At 34.7% G+C, this 18,467-nt stretch overlaps 2 protein-coding genes and 1 pseudogene across 3 annotated transcripts; 1 reads left to right on the top strand and 2 right to left on the bottom strand.

Moving 5' to 3' along the window:
* The first annotated feature begins 71 nt into the window (after positions 1-71).
* On the top strand, positions 72-4,943 carry LOC132190368 (F-box/LRR-repeat protein At2g43260-like). 2 transcript variants are annotated; one of them, XM_059605340.1, is made up of 5 exons: positions 72-268; positions 431-559; positions 1,845-1,942; positions 2,153-2,252; positions 3,497-4,943. In XM_059605340.1, exons 4-5 carry the CDS (start codon positions 2,201-2,203, stop codon positions 4,756-4,758), a joined length of 1,314 nt encoding a protein of 437 aa, XP_059461323.1. In that variant the 5' UTR covers positions 72-268; positions 431-559; positions 1,845-1,942; positions 2,153-2,200; the 3' UTR covers positions 4,759-4,943. The 2 variants fall into 2 exon arrangements, with proteins under 2 accessions (XP_059461323.1, XP_059461322.1); XM_059605339.1 differs by lacking the exons at positions 431-559; positions 1,845-1,942.
* Positions 4,944-5,346: 403 nt separating this feature from the next.
* LOC132189488 (isoeugenol synthase 1-like) lies at positions 5,347-10,178 on the bottom strand. Its single transcript, XM_059604230.1, has 5 exons — positions 9,990-10,178; positions 9,710-9,844; positions 6,568-6,799; positions 6,002-6,205; positions 5,347-5,651 (listed from the first exon to the last, which is right to left on the bottom strand). Exons 1-5 carry the CDS (start codon positions 10,176-10,178, stop codon positions 5,455-5,457), a joined length of 957 nt encoding a protein of 318 aa, XP_059460213.1. The 3' UTR covers positions 5,347-5,454.
* A 4,371-nt stretch (positions 10,179-14,549) lies between these two features.
* Positions 14,550-17,115, bottom strand: LOC132189909 (isoeugenol synthase 1-like; annotated as a pseudogene).
* Positions 17,116-18,467: the final 1,352 nt, after the last annotated feature.

Below are 18,467 nucleotides of genomic sequence, written 5' to 3'. Positions count from 1 at the left end.
TTGAATCAAACGATGGTATCCAGCACCTTTTATACAAAGTTCTTGCGCAGAGGAAGGCTGAGGAAGCGACACAGCAGAGGAGTCAAGCCAAGGTCAACGAATGATGCGAATCTTCTTCTGTCAATTCTCGCAAGAAATATATCGCCACCAACAATACATATAGTGTTGTTGGACCGATCGCCTTGAGAGAAGTGCGGAGCTTTCTGGTTTTGTTTCATTGCAAATTCTCAGAAGTAGAGGCAAAGAAGTCTGCAGGACACAGCATCAGGTAAAGCAAGAACATCCTCGTATTCTTCGATTAGACAATTGCTTCGGGTGTTTTAATTCTCACTGTCTTGTGGGTTCAAAGTAGATTTCATAGTTAGCATGATGGGCGTCTTTGTTTTTTCCTCCGAAATGGATGGGTGTGTGAACAAGTTATTTGTTGTAGGGAAATTTGTATGATATTCGGAAGGGAGTTTTGTTATCAAGGAGAGGCTGTTCAATTTCTTCGATTCTTTTACGTGCCATGCTATTTCTTTGGCTCTAGTTTCCGTTGAAGTTTTGCACCAAGGAAATGGTAGGCATTTTTTTGATGTAAAAGACGACACTTTTTTTTGTTGTAAGTAAAAGATGACAAAGTTGATTCAAAGAAATGAAGGAACCCTGTCTTCTGTTAAGTACCGGACAAAGTTCAAGTCACTGGGGAGGGAAAATTCTTATATGGGTCATGTCAGAATTGCTTAGTGAATATGAAAATAGTGTACGGACATAAGAAATGTGCATCAACATTGAAGGATGAATGGAAAAGGTTTGATTTTCATAAAACCTGTCTCTCTGCACAAAATGGTTATAATTCGTGGTTAATTCAATTTTTTAATAAGTAAGTTATATACACATCCGGTGAGACTTGAACCCACGACCTCGCCCTCCACCTTGCTACAAAGGAATTACTAATTGGCGGTTGATTCAGAATTTTTAAATTCCAAAAGGGCATCATAACTTACTTGTGAGAACGAATCCAGCAATTCAGATCAAAATACTTTCTGTTTACCCTATTAATGCATCTTTAAGTCATGCATTCCTTTATCCTGCCCCCTTCTGGATTATTGCTAATCTTTGGGCATACAGATTGGATCTGCCACCTTTTGATTGAGGCTGCGATTGAGCTTTGGTTACAATCAACTCATAGGCTTCAAGATTGAAATCTTGTATGATGAAAACCTTTACCCCTTTGACTAATGATTGGAGTTGAAAATTTTTTTAAGTAGATATTTTCTTTGACAAATGACTGAAATTTAACTCTTTTTGGGAATACTCTATGTTGTTCATGACTTATCATCCCAATTCTTATCAGAAAAGGTTATAGCTGCAACCATGATAAGTGCAAAGTTATAGTTCATTTAAAAAAACTAATCTGGAATATGTGAGCATTGTAGTTTTCCGTCATAGGTTTTATGAGGGTTGAATTCCTTTGCATATTGATCTTTAAGGTAAGAATGTCCAAGGATTTTTGAGAATATCAGGTTCCAAGCTACCTGCTTTCATAGGGAGATTACTTTTGTAGTCATGCTTCTCATTTATGATATGGTTCATGGACCAAATGATTGGGAATTTTAAGCGGTAGTGTTGGCTTGGGAGCAGACACCCTTTGGCAATGGTTGACTAATGTAATTTGTTCCCAACAGATCATTCCCATAATTTTACCCAAACATTCATTTCCCTGTTATGTAGACCTATCTGAACATGTATGAACAGTCCTTTTCCGCCCTTATTGAAATGAATATCTGCCTTCCTCAAGTTTTTAGGCCACTGCTAAAATTGAAAATATTGATCTTCCGATGGTTCTGTTTGTCTTCTCGGAGTTGGTGAACTTCTTTGTCCTTTGGTTTCGCCGACCAGAAATATTTATTACAATATAAGAAGTTTCAACTAGCAAGCAGTCTTGCAAATGAAGCCTTTGGTACTACTTCTCTTTCTATTTGTTCCATATCATTTTTGTTTCCTTATGAATTGGTAATGATATGTCTATGGGCTCTTCAAAATAATGTAAACCAGGAAAATCCTACACTTGTACTCACCCCTGTACACATCTTGTACAGAAGTCCACGTAAGATTTGATCTTTCCTTATCTGATACATGTATTTTGTTTTTCCTATTTTGGTTGGAGCAGGGGAGAGGCTTCACAAAACAACGCCAAATTGGGTGTCATTCATCCTAAATGAATATTGCGAATCCTTCAATGAGTATTTGTCACAAAGAAACAAAAAAAGGTAGTGTATCCTTGTCACCTCAAGCATACTAAATCTCATGTAATAATAGCTATACAGCGGTCTGACTGAATTGTTCTAATTTGGTATATGCGACCTGCATTTTTTTTGCCAGAAAATTCTTTGATGGTTCCAAGGAAAAAAAAAAAAGAAATTGAATGTTTAAAATATCCCAAACTTTGATTGACTTCTTTTGCTTTCCTTTCATTCTCTCTAAAGCTATCATTGTGTTCCAGTCACTGACTTTTTGCTACCATAGCCACTGGGATTTCCAATATTGTTGTAATTGTTGCACCTTACCACAGTATGATGCCATTTGAAGATCCCTAGTATAGAATGCGATCATTCTACCACAGAGTCCATGATGTTCATAATTTTGAATTCACCTACTATTAGGTAAAACTTTCGGCAATCTTTTTGCAGCAGATCTCAAACCATGACAAAGACCGTTTAGATTAATGCATTTTTTTTTTTTCTGTTGGACAAAGTGGGTTGACCAAAATCTACCAGAGGTTCATAATTAAAGAAATCTTCTGGGTAACTTGTAGAGTATAAAGATTGGACTTCAGTTCCAAAAGTTTTTGCTTAACTGACAAGTCTGAAATTTATTGCTTATGATTGCCAAAATTAATCCTAGAGTATCTCATGCCATCTTGTGATTCTACATAAATCATGTGTGATTTCAAATAATCAGCATCAATAAAAATAAATTATTTGGTCCATAATTAAGTAAGAATAATGTTAAACACACTCCTGATTTCACACTTCCTGACATGGTACCATTTGATCAAAATTCATTAGTGATCCATCACAAATTTAATAGCGATTTTAAAAGTGATGTTAAGGAGTGTGTGTAGCATTACTCATTGAGACTCCATTTAATTCAAAGTTAACTTAGTAGAGGAAACAATAAATGTGCAAGATATGGCGTTGATTTGTTTTCATTATCATCTGAGTACTTCTAATACTAATAATATAATTTTCTTTTCCTTTTAGTTTTCCAAGTTCTAATTGAGTTATTCTTTCCTTCTTTGTGATACATTATTGTTTAATCTCTGAAATTTAGAATTTAAAATGGCATTATCATGCTTAGATGTCTTGTTAATACACTCTTCATTGCTTAAATATTGTAATTTTTTTTTCTTCCTTTATTTAATCTTTTTTCCTGGAAGGTTAAGGTACTGATAGTGTATGGCCCCCGAACCCCCATCCCTATTTTTTTCTCATGTTTTGCCCATCCATTGAAGGCCCGATGGCCAAACCAATGGGCAACAAGATTGCAAGGTTATTAAGATTAGTGGAAGAGAGAGCATCATCCATGGAAGAGAAAAAGAAGCAAAAAGAGGCTCTAGTCCCCTACCTTCCTAAAGATTGCATCTCAAACATTCTCGTTCGACTTCCGCTTGACTCTGTTCAAAGGTCAAGGTTTGTTTGTAAGCCATGGCATACCATAATTAATAGCCCTGTATTTGTTGATGCCCATCTACATCGATCTGAAACTGTTTTGATCTTTCTATCATCAATTAAAAGAGAAAGATTGTATGCTTTTCCTTCGGCGTCAATCGTACCAGAGAAACCAAATACCATTTCAGTTGAAGCAAAATTTCTTCAGACAGAATGCGTCCCTGTTTTTGGGCTGCCAATCATGGACCCCACTTTGAAGTCTTATATCCAATACTTGGAAATTAATGGTGGAAGAAGCAAAATTGTAGAATATAATGCAAGTTGCTTGGGAAATATCAGGGCTACATGCAATGGTCTAATCTTGCTTGATAACAAGCTGAAGAAAGGAGGACTAATAGTAATGAATCCTGTGACTAGGAAGTTGATTGCACTTCCTCTGGGTACTTTATATCCTCCTCATAAAGAATCTTATGGCTTTGCATTAAGCAATGTTACTGGTGAATATAAAGTGGCGCACCTGTTTCGAGATGAGTTGGGGTTTCTCAGTTGTGAGATCTTAATTCTTGGTACAAGATTATGGAGAGAGGTGAATGGACCTTCTTTTGGACTCTTTGGTTGGTTTGGTTACATGCCTGTTTCAGCAATTGGAGCTTTGCACTGGGTTCCTCATATTGATCATAGTGATTACATAGTGTCTATGGATGTGGACAAGGAAAAGTTTCATACAGTACCACTCCCAAAAAGTAGTAGAACTCATGATCGGATTGTCGAGACGGGTGGTTTCATAAGTTTTGTCGCTCATGGGGAAGCGAACCAAATCGACATTTGGATCTTGAAGGGGTTGGGTGAATCTTGGACAAAGCAACATAGTATCACAATGGGTTGTGTATTGGATATGGTTCCACTTTTGAGCTTAAGAATTAAAGGAGATATGATTTTCAAGAGGGACGAAGACCGATCGTTTTATGCTTATGACTTCCAGCTCCAAGTGATGAGAAAAATTGAGATGGAAAAGGATTTTGTGCCATTGTCAACTTCACTTCTACCTCATGTCAATAGCCTTGTTTCTTGGTGCAGGGAGAGTCGCCAGGATGTGTGTGATTGATCTGTTCCTTCATTTGGTACAAAATTAGCATAGTCATGCCATGTACTCATGCATAGGTGGTTGGAATGTAGTCTACCAATCTATTGTAGCTAACTTGATGCATATGTTACATATATATGGTAGTATCTTTCTTTTGCGCAACTGTTCCTTTCTGCTTAATTCCAGTACCTTTTCTTTTTCCTCTCCATACTATCTTCTTCATTGGCAGGAGTTATAGCACAAACTTGTATGGATGGTGCCACGACAAGATTTTTTTTTTTTTTTTTTTTTGGGGGATTCGGATTTTCTATCAATTTGCTATTTGGATTGATGAGAAAATCCTTATGGGGCTGGCTTGTTCAAACAAGTGGGTGGACAACTCAAGATTTGTTGGGTAGATGGGCACCATATTAGCTCTTTCACATTTGCTGGGGATGCCCATTTTTTAGCATGGTTTCATGTGGGTATGAGAATAAGTAGAACTAATAATGCATACTTAAAAGAAAAATTTCTGTCTCATTGCCACATTGCATTGCGAGGTGGGTCTCACAGGTTTAATGGGGGATTGACACCATTAAATGTTTGATGTGTAGGAGAATGACACCAAACAATAGGAAATGATAAATTTAATAATTTAATTAATACTTTAACATTGTTCAACATCAAATAACTTCGAGAACTTATTCCTTCTGTCTCTTCTTTAAAGCGACTGAAAACTCATCCAAACGCAGCAGCTGCGGGCTTAGGGGGATTAACGAGAAAAATATCAAGAAGTTGATCGACGGTTGTGTATTCATAATCCGGATATAGCCTTGAAGCCTCCATGTCATCCTCCCTCAATTCAAATACCGTTTGGCCTTTGATAAATACACTGTAAAGGATAGACACCGGTATGTCGTTTGGAGGTGGTAGGGCTGCAACAAAGTTCACAAATTAAATAAGTATTTGATTGATGATCAATAAAGAAAAATAATAATAATTAAGTAAACATATACAAAGAATGATATTTTGAATTTGTGAATTTTTTTCACGTTTTCAAGTTGTATGTAAGGTACTTTCTAAAAAAAAAAAAAAAAAAAAACAATTTTAGACATCGAACCACGATTTTACCAAAATCGTTAAATCAAAACTTGAAATCACATTTTTTTTTTCCTCAAACAGCTGTTTTAAAACCACTAAACCAAGCAAAAGTAAAAATATATATATGTCGGATATGCACAATAAACTTCTTTGATAAGAAACTCCTCTAAGTGTTGATTCTTACTCTCAGAAAGCTTTACTATTTCTTCCTCCGAGACATGAATCCTATTGAAACTTCGACCAGTCTTCCTCTCCCAAAGTGATATCAGCTCCAATTGTGACAAGATGTTTTTTGGGGGCCGATAAATGACAATACGGTTGCATGTTCTAGGGTCAGTAGCCACTTTGATTGTATACGTAGCAATATCCTCTTCATAATTTAGCACCGCTAAATATAACAACAAACATTGCAAAAAATAAATAAATAAATTAGTGCATATAAATAAGAACAAAATTTTCCTCCAAATTAATTGGAATAAATTTCTCCAATCTAGTCAATATTAACCTAACAGTTATATTCTTAGAACATGTAATTATCACATGAAATTTTAATAGGATTAACAAATTACATGCATTTTTACAAGCATTTTAAAAATGCATGTCAGAATCACATGTTCAAAACAGATATACATTTAATAAACTGAATTGAAACGAGTTTGAAAGAAAACTTTTTTCCACGTAACAATGGATTCCCGATTCATGTACATTTTAAAAATGTTTGGAGAAAGTGGAAGATAGCCATTGACATACCCTTTGCTTCACCACTTCCATATACGACAATGTCGTCGTCTGCTTTCTCATGTGGATGGAGCAAGTAATTAACAAAGTATGAAGCACAGCAATTTGCAGAAACAAATGTGTAAGGAATCCCAGCTGCTTCAATGACCCTCCTAATCTTTCTCTTTTTCTCTAGGAATGCTTCGAAAGGGGGTAAAGGGGTTATCCTGTCTTCTTCAGACCCAAATTCTGATGGAAGGAACCTCTGGGGAAGCCATTAAACAAAAATGTTCAAGATTGTGTGTTTATAGAATTAAATTAATTTCCATCTTAATTTAGTCGATTATTCAATATAAATGGTCAATGATAAATTGTGTTAAAAGCTAAGCTCGAAACATGAGAAGAGAAGTGCTCGAATACCCTCGTATTTTTATTTAGAAAAAATATTTAAAATTTTTGCAATGATTGAGGCATAGGTATTTTTGCAAATACCGTTAAATTCACGGACAAACGCCTTAATATTTGCATTTTTTTTTTCCTAAAACAAATGTGGGTATTTTGGAAATTTTAACAATCCCCACTTAAGAGTTAACCAAAAATCCTAACGGAATGGTGACATTGAAAACAATTGAAATTATGGATACACTAAATTAAGAGAAATTAAATTTTAGAGGGAACATTGCAAAAGTGGTGATAATTTAGGGGGTTAAGTGAAGTTTTCCCTAAGTTTAATTTTTTAAAGTTAAATACAAAAACAAATAGTAGAATGAGAATTCACACTCATTACTATTATTTTGATGATAATGATAAATTGTAACTTATTTCAATTAAGCTTAAGTACAAAACTTAGCCTATCAAAACTAGGGTTAGAAGGAAACTTGTGATCACATGTTCTCTCCTGAAACAATAGCACACTCATCAAACGCTTAGAGAAGTGAAATGTAAAGTGCTGAGCAGACAAACAGATATTGCACAACAAACATCAATAATCATTAAGAAGCAACCAATATTGGAATATGAAACATAAATTCAAAACATAGATGTTAAATAAAATAGTCTCAAAAATAGCCACAAAATACGTACATCCATGTATAAAAAAAATTATGTCTTGTAATTAGGGCCGTAAATGAACAAATTCGTTTGACAACCTGTTCATATAAGCTCGACTCTGTTCGTTTAATAAATGAGCCGACCTTGAACACAAAAGTAGGCTCAATTATTAAATAAGCTATATATACTCATATAAACTCGGCTCAGCTTGTATAACTTTAGAAAAAAGACTGAAGGCAGAATTTGTTGTCTTAAGTCAGTTCGAGCTGCACTTGAAACGACAGAGAAAGAATAGAGACAAAATCGGCTGTCCCAAGTGGCAGTTCGAACTACACTTGGAATAGAGTCTTATTCTTACCAGTTTGTTGGTTACGACGGGACGGAGCTAGGAAGTTTTATGGGAGGGGACCAAAGCAATTTTTTTTTTGTTTGCAGCGTGTAATGAACTAGTATTTTTTTCTATTTTTTTTCTTCTTTTTCTAATCACTGATACTTAAATACAATGAGGAATTTAGCTTAGAATTGTGTTATACTCTCCAATTAAATGTTTAAATTCTAACAAACAACATTCTCAACATTTAATAACCATAATATCCAAATTACAAGACCACTTAGATTAGGAATTGAGCTTAAAGCAGAGACGGAGGGAGGGGGGACCGGCTGGGGCCATGGTCCTCCCCCACCCACTGCTTCAAAAAAGATATTATCGATTATTCAAATTGCTATAGCTAGCTTCCAAAAGTCTCTATAATTAATACACGTTTGCAATGACGTTGCTTACACAAGTGGAGAGGGGGGGCCATGGTCCCCCCCTCTTTCACTTTCAAAGAGACATTTTAAAGAGAAAAATAAAAATTTATATTGGTCCCCCCCAAAACTAAATTGATAGGTCCCGGTCCCCCCAACTCTCCTCCACCAGTTGGTTCTTACTTCTTAGGTTAATCTTGAGGTTTTATTTTGGTTAATTTTTCTATTATTTGTTTGGCTTGGAAATTTGGTTAAGAATCTGAAAAGTTGATTTTTTTTTTTCCTTCATAGATTGGCTGTCGGCTTGGAAACTTGGAAATTCCTGTTGCTACTTAGAAATTTGTGTTTTTTGTTGTTGTTATTTTCTTTATGTATGTATGTAAATCTTGGATATTTTCTCTGTGAAAATAACAACAACAAAAAACACATAAATTTACATACATACATAAAGAAAATAACAAAAAACACATAAATTTCCAAGTTTTCAAGCCGACAGCCAATCTATGAAGGAAAAAAAAAAAAAAAAAAATCAACTTTTTAGATTCTTAACCAAATTTTCAAGGCAAACAATAGAAAAATTAACTAAAAGAAAACCCCAGGATTAACCTAAAAAGTAAGAACCAACCGATAGAGGAGAGTTGGGGGGACCAGGACCTATCAATTTATTTTTTTGGGGGGGACACCAGTGTATATATATATATATATATATATTGTACTCCTTAAAATATCTTTTTTGAGGAAGTAGGGGGGACCATGGCCCCAACTGGTCCCCCCTCCCTCCGTCTCTGTGTGTAAGCAAAGTCATTACAAACTTGTATTAATTATAGAGACTTTTTGAAAGTTAGCTATACCAATTTGAATAATCGGTAATATTTTTTTAGGAAGTGGGGGGGGGTCCCTGGCCCCAGCCAGTCCCCCCCTCCCTCCGTCTCTAGTTACGACCAACTTATGAAACGTGCATATTTTCTATTTCTACTAAATTTAGAAGTTTGTTGCCTTCAAATACATGTTATAAGTAACCTAAGAATGTAGCTTTGTTATCTTACTCAAAGTTTGAGTTTTTTTTTTTTTTTTTACCTATTTTCCTCAATTCCTGCATAGAATCCGTTTTTTTAGAAGAGTTGTGCTTTGTGATTTGCTTATCTTTGCAATCCCATCACCTTTGTTGATCATGCAGCTCGTTGAGACGCGCGAGCTGGGAACGAGCACTTAGAACTAGTGTCTCGGTTCTTTAACAAAAATTATACGCTTAAAAACTTGTCCAAGTACAATCAACCAAATTGTTTTGAGCGCCGAATTAGCCAACATAAAATTTAACACAGCCAACAACCAAAGAGATTACAAAACAAAATAGACTAATTGAGAGAGTATTGGTTACCTTTATATTACCAGCAACTTTGATGGCATCGATGATTTTGAGTTGGTCAAGAACTTGAGGGTATGCCAGTGCAGAAATAACTATGTCCACTTCCCGAAGTGCCGACGCAATCTTCTCATGCTCCTCCACTTCTCCCTGCAGTTTCATTAAAACATTTATATATATATATATATATATATAGAGAGAGAGAGAGAGAGAGAGAGAGAGAGAGAGAGAGAAAGAGAGAGAGAGAGAGAGAGAGACAGAGAGAGAGAGAGAGAGAGAGAGAGAGAGAAGGAACCAGGACAAAGGTAGCTCCCATGGACTGCAACTCCTTGCGAAGCTCAACTTTGGAAGGAGTGGTTCGTGGGGTGATGGGACGAGCATAGACATAAGTTGGATGGCCCAACAGCAAGCTGGCCTTGGCCAAGTGGTTCCCAATGTAGCCAGTTCCCCCAAATATCATTATCTTCCTCTTCTCATTCTCCATTGGTAATTTTTGGTTATTGCTAAGTTATGAGTTGCATGTAGTATTTATAGAACATATATGCATCACCCATGCCACTACTCTTTCCAGATATTTTGTTTGAGTGCTCTTATGGTATTATGCAAATTATGCAATTGCCACGTGAAAACTGAACAATATTGCGACAGCAAAACGTGACACGTACTTGAGATGAGAAATGTACATATACATCTTGTGATAATGACTATATACGGTTATTATTATTTTCTAAATCTGTATCAATTGACTGGGAATCTTGTTGCTGTCAAAGCTTTAGCCATCCTCATCCATGCGCGTGGAATTTGGGTCCGGACTATTTTCCTCCACAATTCTCTTTGTTTGCTTCACCAAACATATGAATGTTGTTCGCTATACATATATGATATATGTCATGTTGATCTTGAACATTTATCTTCGTTAGTGGTCGGAAATGAAAGTAAGTTTGACCTGTTCAGTTCTTTACACTCCCCTCCAATTGGCTGAGGTTGACCTCCAAAATTAGGGACCACGGTCCACGTTATAAACGTTGGTCTTATAAGACAAAAAAAACAAACACGTGAACGATGTTAAAAAAGGACCTTTCATTCTTCACCTCTGCCCCACGTAGGCTGATCACTGCCCAATTAAGCCCTATGTGTTGCCAAATAAGTCCTTTCAAAATGCTTGTCGTGCACGAAATTAAATGCTAAATCTCAAAGAAACATAAAAGAGCATAATAAAAAATAGATTAATCATACACGACATTAAGATTGAAGTGGTTCGGCTTAACAAGTCTATATTTACTGGCAGAGACAATCCAGAGAAAATTCATTAACAAAAGATGGAGTACAAAAGAGTAGGAAGAAAACCACTCAAAAACCAAAGCCCCACTATACTCAAATCCCACTTTTACACAAAAGAGAACAAAAAAACAAAAAACTCTCTTATTCTCCAAGTGCCTTATGGCACACCAAAATGAGAAAGCACTAATGAGATGGCACAATTAACCTAGTTGTGTAGTAGACATGGCTTGCAAATATTTCTCCTCTCTTTTTCTTTGGCGTAAGTGGCACTGTACTGTCCCTCAAAGAGGGCTGCTCCTTTTTTAAGCTTAATAAGTCGGTTGCAGAGAAGCCAAACTTGGCTAGGAGTAGGACAACGTAAACCGAATCCCACTTGAATTAGGAGCAGGGGAGGATTTGTCTTCCCAAAGTTTTTAAAATTTCTCCCAAAGTATATGGTTTTTTCAAGTTTGTCCCTCTAAAATATTATATTTGTCCCCCCAAATAATATTTTTGTTTTATTTTGCTCCCCTCTTGGCTCTTCCAGCATAGAAACCTACAAAGCTCCTAGTCTTTTTTTGAGGTCATAGACAAGATAGCATAGCAAGCTACAAGTGCAGTGACAGCTTTTCTTAAGCTGCAGAGAGAAGTATGAAACTTAAAAAAAAAAAATTCATAAAAAATCTGACTTTGTAACTAGTTTTCAAAAATTGAAGTTTTTAGATAGGAATATTCTATAAAAAAGTTACAATTTGTCAAAAATGTCTCCATATAGACCATACTCGTTGGCTTCTAACAAGATCTCTAATTTGGTTTGAGATTTTGAAGCAACTTTACTTGGCTTGGAACTCTATCTAGACTCTAGCGTCATGTCTCTTCTCTGTCGACTGCCATCAAACTCATTACCTAAATATCTCTTCTCATATAGTCATATTATCATCCTCTCCTCTACTAAGATTATAACAAATGAAAGTTGTTGTTCTTTGGATTCAGCCTCTCATTTTATTGCTCATTGCTAAACAGCTAAAAAAGTTGAAGCTTTTTTCTCTCTTCTCTGCGACTCTGCCATCAAACCTACAAAGCTCCCGTTAGGAATTCGGCACTCTGTAAGGCTTTATCTGTTTTTTTATTTTTTTATTTTATTTTTGTTTTTTATGTGTGTATATAGTGTAGAGAACCAAAAGGTTATCGGGAGAGTTATAGATTTCTTTCTTTTTTGTTTTTTTCCTACAAGGGCAAAGGCTATCTGACTATAGCAATTTTTTTTTTTTTTTTTAAGAAGGTAACCTTTTATATTTTTTTCCATAAAATGACTAGAACTGTCGTTACCCGCATGATTTGCTTTAGTTTTGTAAGTTGCCCTTGTGTGTTATGATTAATAGATATTCTAAAATAATTTTATAGACGTAATTTTTGTATACATTAATGACTTATGATTTACTATGAAATTAAATTTGAGACTTCTTTGTTTTTATTTTACATACATACGCACAAACGTACATATATAGAGAAATTATATACATATCTATGTACCTTCGTCCCCCCATACTAAAAGTCCTGGTTCCACCCTGATTAGGAGTCCAACACGAATATGGAATAGAAACTATAAGAGTACTAGACTCCCTATAGCCCATTCCCCTTTTTGCGTTTAGGGAAAATTTAAAAAAAAACCTACATCAGAAATCCCAAATTTAACCAACATCAAATGACATCTACAGTGTTTTCCAATGCATTGGGAAACATTGTAGACTCAATATGCATTATTAAATTATAAAACATCTTATTCTCTCTCATCTCTCATTCACATGTCCCAACAATTCTCTTACATCTTGCATCTCTCATTGGTTGCAATGATAAAAAAAAAAAAATAATAATAATAAATAAATAAATAAAGTATTTAATTCATATAGGGAAAAATAAGGGAATTTATTGTAAAGTGTTTTTTTTTTTTTTTTTTTTTTTAATAGAAAATCAAAAAGTAGTTTTATTTCCTAAATTGAGGGAAAATGGTTGGGAAGATGCTGCTAGTGCTCTAAGTCGGCAAATCATGTAAAACCAAACCAAGAGAAAAAGGGATAGTGTTTGGGCCCCACTTGACTTGTTAAATAAGTTTTTTTTTTTTTTTTTTTAAGAGGAGAAAGGAAAAAAGGAGAATTACAAAGAAATAAGCAGAAAATAGGTGGGGCGTGTTAAGAGATCTGATCACATTAAGTTGAACACTATGGTGGGCACAAAATTAATCTTTAAAGACAATGTGATTGAGTGATTCTATAGCATAATAAGATTATTCATTGCCTTAATTTTAATCTTTTGCTTTCTATTCATTAATATTATTCAGTATTAACTATAAGATTCTTTCAACTTCCAATATTCAATTAAATCATTTATATTATATAACTTTCATGTACATATATAATATACCCCATACATTTAGTCTCACATACATAATAAAGTACAAAATCTTTATCTTAGAGCCCAACAAGAACACTAAAAGACTTTAGAAGAAATCTTATTAGAATTAAATTTACTAGTTAACAGAGCTTAGAGTTGTAGTTAATTACCAAGTATTCTCCCTTAGCCCTTAGGTATTGTTACTATTGTACAAAGTGCAATAACTCTAATTTGGGCCATTCATTTTAGGATTCGGCTTAGGTGTGCGGTAGTTGAAAACGAACCAATTTGGGGTTGTTTTGGGCTGTAAACAAATAATTTTTTTTTAAGATAAAGTAAAATAAAATTAAAAATATTAAAAAACTAAAAGTATTAAAAAATATAGAAGAGAAAGAAAAAAAAAAAATGAAAGGGGTGGGGTGGCCGGCCACCCCAAAACCATTTGAAAAATTCAATCCTTTGCAGGTCCAGCCGATAATCTCACCTATTAACTTGCCTTTCCAGTATCCTCCTCCAACTTTCTCGAGAAAGTGACAGAAAATTGGAAGCCAAAAGGAAAAATTCAAAGAAACCCAAAACTCCAAAAACCAAGAGGTCGTTGTATTTCACTCCACCAGCAACACTCATTTCAATCCGTAATCCTTGTATATCACTCACAAATGGCGCCTCTGAGCTGTGTTTCCCAAAGGCCATGGGGTGGATCTTCGTCGATTCCGGCACTGGTGAAGGCTATCATGTTCTTTCTCTGATTCCCACCTCTCCCTGATATCCCTTGAAGGCATGGATTTTATGGATCTGATGGAGAAAGAACATGCACGGAATCTGCAAGAACGTCATGAAGAGACGAAGGATCACCCAGATGACATGGCGTCGGTGTTCTTGGAGTTTCTTTCTAAATGGCCAAGGGGCTGCCCTTAATTTTTTTATTTTTAATTCTTTCTAGTTTTTAGTTTTTAAAACTTTTTTAATTGTTTTAATATTTTTAATTATTAGTTTTTTATATTTTTTAATTCTTAAATAATTGTTTATTATATTTTTTTTAAAAACTATTTTTTCCCCTTCCCAAAACTGCACCATTTGGGCTACCGCATGGTGCGGTAGTTTTCAACTACTGCACCTAAGCCGGATCTTTCATTTTAAATGAACGGCTCAAAACACGACAACAAATAAAAACAACTTATTGCTTTTTTTGTTCTCTCTTTTCTCATCCTTTAAAACTAAAAGCTCATTCAAACGCAGCCAGTACAGGCTTAGGGGGATTAGCAAGAAAAATATCAAGAAGTTTATCAATGGCCGTGTATTCATAATCTGGATATAGCCTTGAAGCCTCCATGTCATCCTCCCTCAGTTCAAATACCATCTGGCCTTTAATAAATATGCTATAAATTAAGGATAGACACCGGTATGGCCTTTGCAGGGGGTAGGGCTGCAACAACATTCACAAATTAAGTAAGTAGTTGATTGATCAATAAATGAAGAAATTAAGTAAACACATACAAGCTTTGTACAGTAGATCAATCATGGATTTTTTCACGTTTTCAAATTGCAGCTAAGGAATTTTTTTTATTTTTTTTATTTTTTTTTTTAAAAAGAGAACGTACAATTTTAATAGCTTAACTACAATTTTACCGAACACTTAACGTTTTCTTTTTTTTAAAAAAAAAAAAAATCACATTTTCAACTACTAAACCAAGCAAACACTTGGTAAAAATATTTGTGGGATATGCACAATAAACTTGTTAATACGAAACTCTTTTAAGTGTAGATTCCTACTCTTAGAAAGCTTCACTAGTTCTTCCTCCGAGACATGAACCCTATTGAAACTTCGACCAGTCTTCTTCTCCCAATGTGATATCAACTCCATTTGTGACAAGATGTTTTCTGGGGGCCGATAAATGACAACACGGTTGCATGTTCTAGGGTCATTAGCCACTTTGATTGTGTACATTGCAATATCCTCTTCATAATTTACCACCGCTAAAGATAACAACAAAATTTGCAAATAAATAAGTTAGTGCACATAAATAAGGACAAAGTTTAAATTCCTTCAACCGAGTATGTTTATTAATAGGCTTGACAGATTACATTCATTTTCACAAAGATTTTAAAAATACATGTTAGAATCTCATGTTTTTAAGAAAGTTGTGAATTTAATAGATTGAATTGAAGAACATTAAACAAAGGAAATATATAAAACTTTTTTCCACAAAATAGTGAATTCATGTACAGTTTGAAAGTATGGAGAAAGTGAAAGATAGTGATGATGGGTATACTCTTAGCTTGACCACTTCCATATACAGCAATGTCGTCTCCTTTCTCATGTGGATGAAGCAAGATATTAAGAAAGTATGAACCACAACAATTTGAAGAAACGAATGTGTGAGGAATCCCAGCTGCTTCTATGGCCCTCCTGATCTTTCTCTTTTTATCCAAGAATGCTTCAAAAGGGGGTAAAGCGGTAATCCTGTCTTCTTCAACCCCAAATTCTGATGGAAGGAACCTTTGGGAAGCCATTAAAACCAAATGTTCAAGGTTATGTGTTTATAGAATTAAATTTCCATTTTTAGTGGATTAGATCCTAAAAATAATAAATTATTAAATTTTCTTGAAAGCTAAGCTAATGAGAAATGAGCGAACTTATAATCATTTTGTTATTATTCTGAGTAGTACTCCTCTCATGTGTGGCCCAATGGGTGAAGATAAATAGCACCCTGGCGAGCTTTGAATCACAGCTCGTGGCCCAATAAGTAGGATTTTTTTTTTTAAAGAAAAAAAATTATAAAAAAGTGAGTATGAAATTATGATTTTAATAATTTAATCTTTATTCTAACAAAAGGGACAGTGTGAGTGGAAAAGTTACATTATTGATACCTCAATCAATTATTTGAAAACCTAAGAACTTTATAAATAGAGAAATGTTATGGATATCAACTTTTTTACCAAGAGATCGATAAGTACAAAATTGATGTGGAGTTAATTCATTGGAGATGATCAAAATAATCAATCAAGAGAAATGCTACACGTACCAATAAATGAGTTCAACATCAGTTTGGTGCCAATCTTAAAAATTTAAGCCGATAAATAATTGTAAATTTTGTAGAGCTCGGATATCGATGGGTCCTGCCTTTCACTAGAAAGCCCAATTAATGAACCCCAAAGTTACGAAGAATTTTAGGTCATGAAGGATCCAACAGCTTAACATTTAGCATTGTCAATTTTTACCTTACATGTACCAGATTGTTTTGGGCGCTGAATTAGCCAACATAAAATCTAATACAACCAACAACCAAAGAGATTACAAAACAAAATAGACTAATAGAGAGAGTATTGGTTACCTTTATATTACCAGCAACTTTGATGGCATCTATGATTTTGAGTTGGTTAAGAACTTGAGGGTATGCCAGTGCAGATATAACTATGTCCACTTCCCGAATTGCTGATACAATCTTCTCATGCTCCTCCAGTTCGCCCTGCAGTCTCAAATGAACATATAACATATAAAATATGTCTATAGTTTCACTAAAGCATTTATATATATATATATATAGAGAGAGAGAGAGAGAGAGAGAGAGAGAGTAAACCAGGACAAAGGTAGCTCCCATGGACTGCAACTCGTTGTGGAGCTCAACTTTGGAAGGAGTGGTTTGTGGGGTGATGGGACGAGCATACACAAAAGTTGGATGGCCCAACAACAAGCTTGCCTTGGCCAAGAAGCTCCCAATGTAGCCAGTTCCCCCAAATATCAAAATCTTCCTCTTCTCATTCTCCATTACTTCTCCCCTCTTCTCTTCTTTAATTAGATCTTTTTCTATTAATACTATTGCCACTCTCCTCTCCCTTTAGATTGTGCTGTATTTATAATATTATTACATGCATCCCATCACCACCTACTTTTTTTTTTTTGTCGTTTTTTTGTTTTTTTTAATGATATCTTAAGCCTTTGCTATTTGTGTAATATAAAGTCGGTCTGCTGCGTGGGGTGCGGGGTACTGGTCTTTAGCCTTTGCTACACCAAACATTTGATTGATACTTGGAAAGTTAAAACTTTATGGCACACAATTGCTGCCATACACATGTCACCTTATATTTTATCTTCGTTTGTGGTTGGAAATGGGAAATGGGAAATGGGAGTAAGCTTTCACTATTCTTTGATCCATCCCACCAGAGACACAGCCAATTTTAAATTTGGAGAGACTCAAAGTCAAACAAATTTTGGAGAGAGACCAATTGGTAAAAAATATCTTAAATTATTATTTTTTTTTAGCTTCATTTTTTTTTTTTTCTTGTAATTTGGAGGGGGGCTAGGGGCCACTGCCGGTCCTCCTCTAAATCCGTCTCTGCATCCCACTACAATGAGGCTGAGGTTGACTTCCAAATTAGAGATGGTGTTATAAAAGTATTCACGTTGAGCTCTTTAAAATTTTTCTAAATTTAACTTTAAATATCATTTAAATCAAAAAAAAAAGAAAGAAGTATGAAAGAAAAAGAACATTAAAAAATAAATAATTTTTACTTTTTGACTCTTTGTATTTGAAAAGCATAAAAGCATGAACTTAAATTTAACATTGAGCGAAGAGTTTGTTAAGTAGCATATTTTGTGAATTCTGTTAAAATTTTAGAGAAAAGCCAAACAACTCAATGTGAAAACAAAGTTGGTCTTTTAGGACAAAACACAACCATGTGAAACATGCTAAAGCTAAACAAGTCCTTCCAAAATTGCCTTATTCTCCACAATCTCCCGAGGAGGGGGCTCATATGAAAGTTCATTCTAGCACTTTGAACCTTTTTTTTTAAAAAAAAAAATTCTTTCCCTGTCTCTCTCTACACCAATCGGCCACAACCAACCCAAAATCAACCCAACCAATACACCTCAAATTCCCACCTTCATAATAAAACCTATGTCATTCAAGAACCATAGACAAAAATTTCTATTGTAGCATAATAGTTCATGGGACAAAAATTCCTTACAAATGGATTGGGAGGAATTTTCCTTTAAGTCAGTCTTTAAAAGTGACATGTACGTATTTCTTAGCATGTGAGAAGTACATATTTTTTTAAAAGCATGTGTTTTTTACATACTTTTTTAATATGATTAAAAAAAAGAAGAAAAAAATGTGTTTAA

Source organism: Corylus avellana, chromosome ca8 (genome assembly GCF_901000735.1).
Source record: "Corylus avellana chromosome ca8, CavTom2PMs-1.0".
Taxonomy (NCBI): Eukaryota; Viridiplantae; Streptophyta; class Magnoliopsida; order Fagales; family Betulaceae; genus Corylus; species Corylus avellana.
The sequence above is the reverse complement of the archived record's forward strand: the minus strand, read 5'-3'. Positions and strand labels throughout refer to the sequence as shown.

Excerpts from the sequence above, each read along its gene's own strand:
- LOC132189488 (XM_059604230.1), bottom strand. The coding sequence starts at position 10,178 with ATGGAGAATGAGAAGAGGAAGATAATGATATTTGGGGGAACTGGCTAC. Across the intron at positions 6,800-9,709 it reads AAGTTGCTGGTAATATAAAG|AGGTTCCTTCCATCAGAATT; the intron begins GTAACCAATACT and ends TGGCTTCCCCAG. Across the intron at positions 6,206-6,567 it reads TGGAAGTGGTGAAGCAAAGG|CGGTGCTAAATTATGAAGAG; the intron begins GTATGTCAATGG and ends TGTTATATTTAG.
- LOC132190368 (XM_059605339.1), top strand. The coding sequence starts at position 2,201 with ATGAATATTGCGAATCCTTCAATGAGTATTTGTCACAAAGAAACAAAA. Across the intron at positions 2,253-3,496 it reads TCACAAAGAAACAAAAAAAG|GCCCGATGGCCAAACCAATG; the intron begins GTAGTGTATCCT and ends CATCCATTGAAG.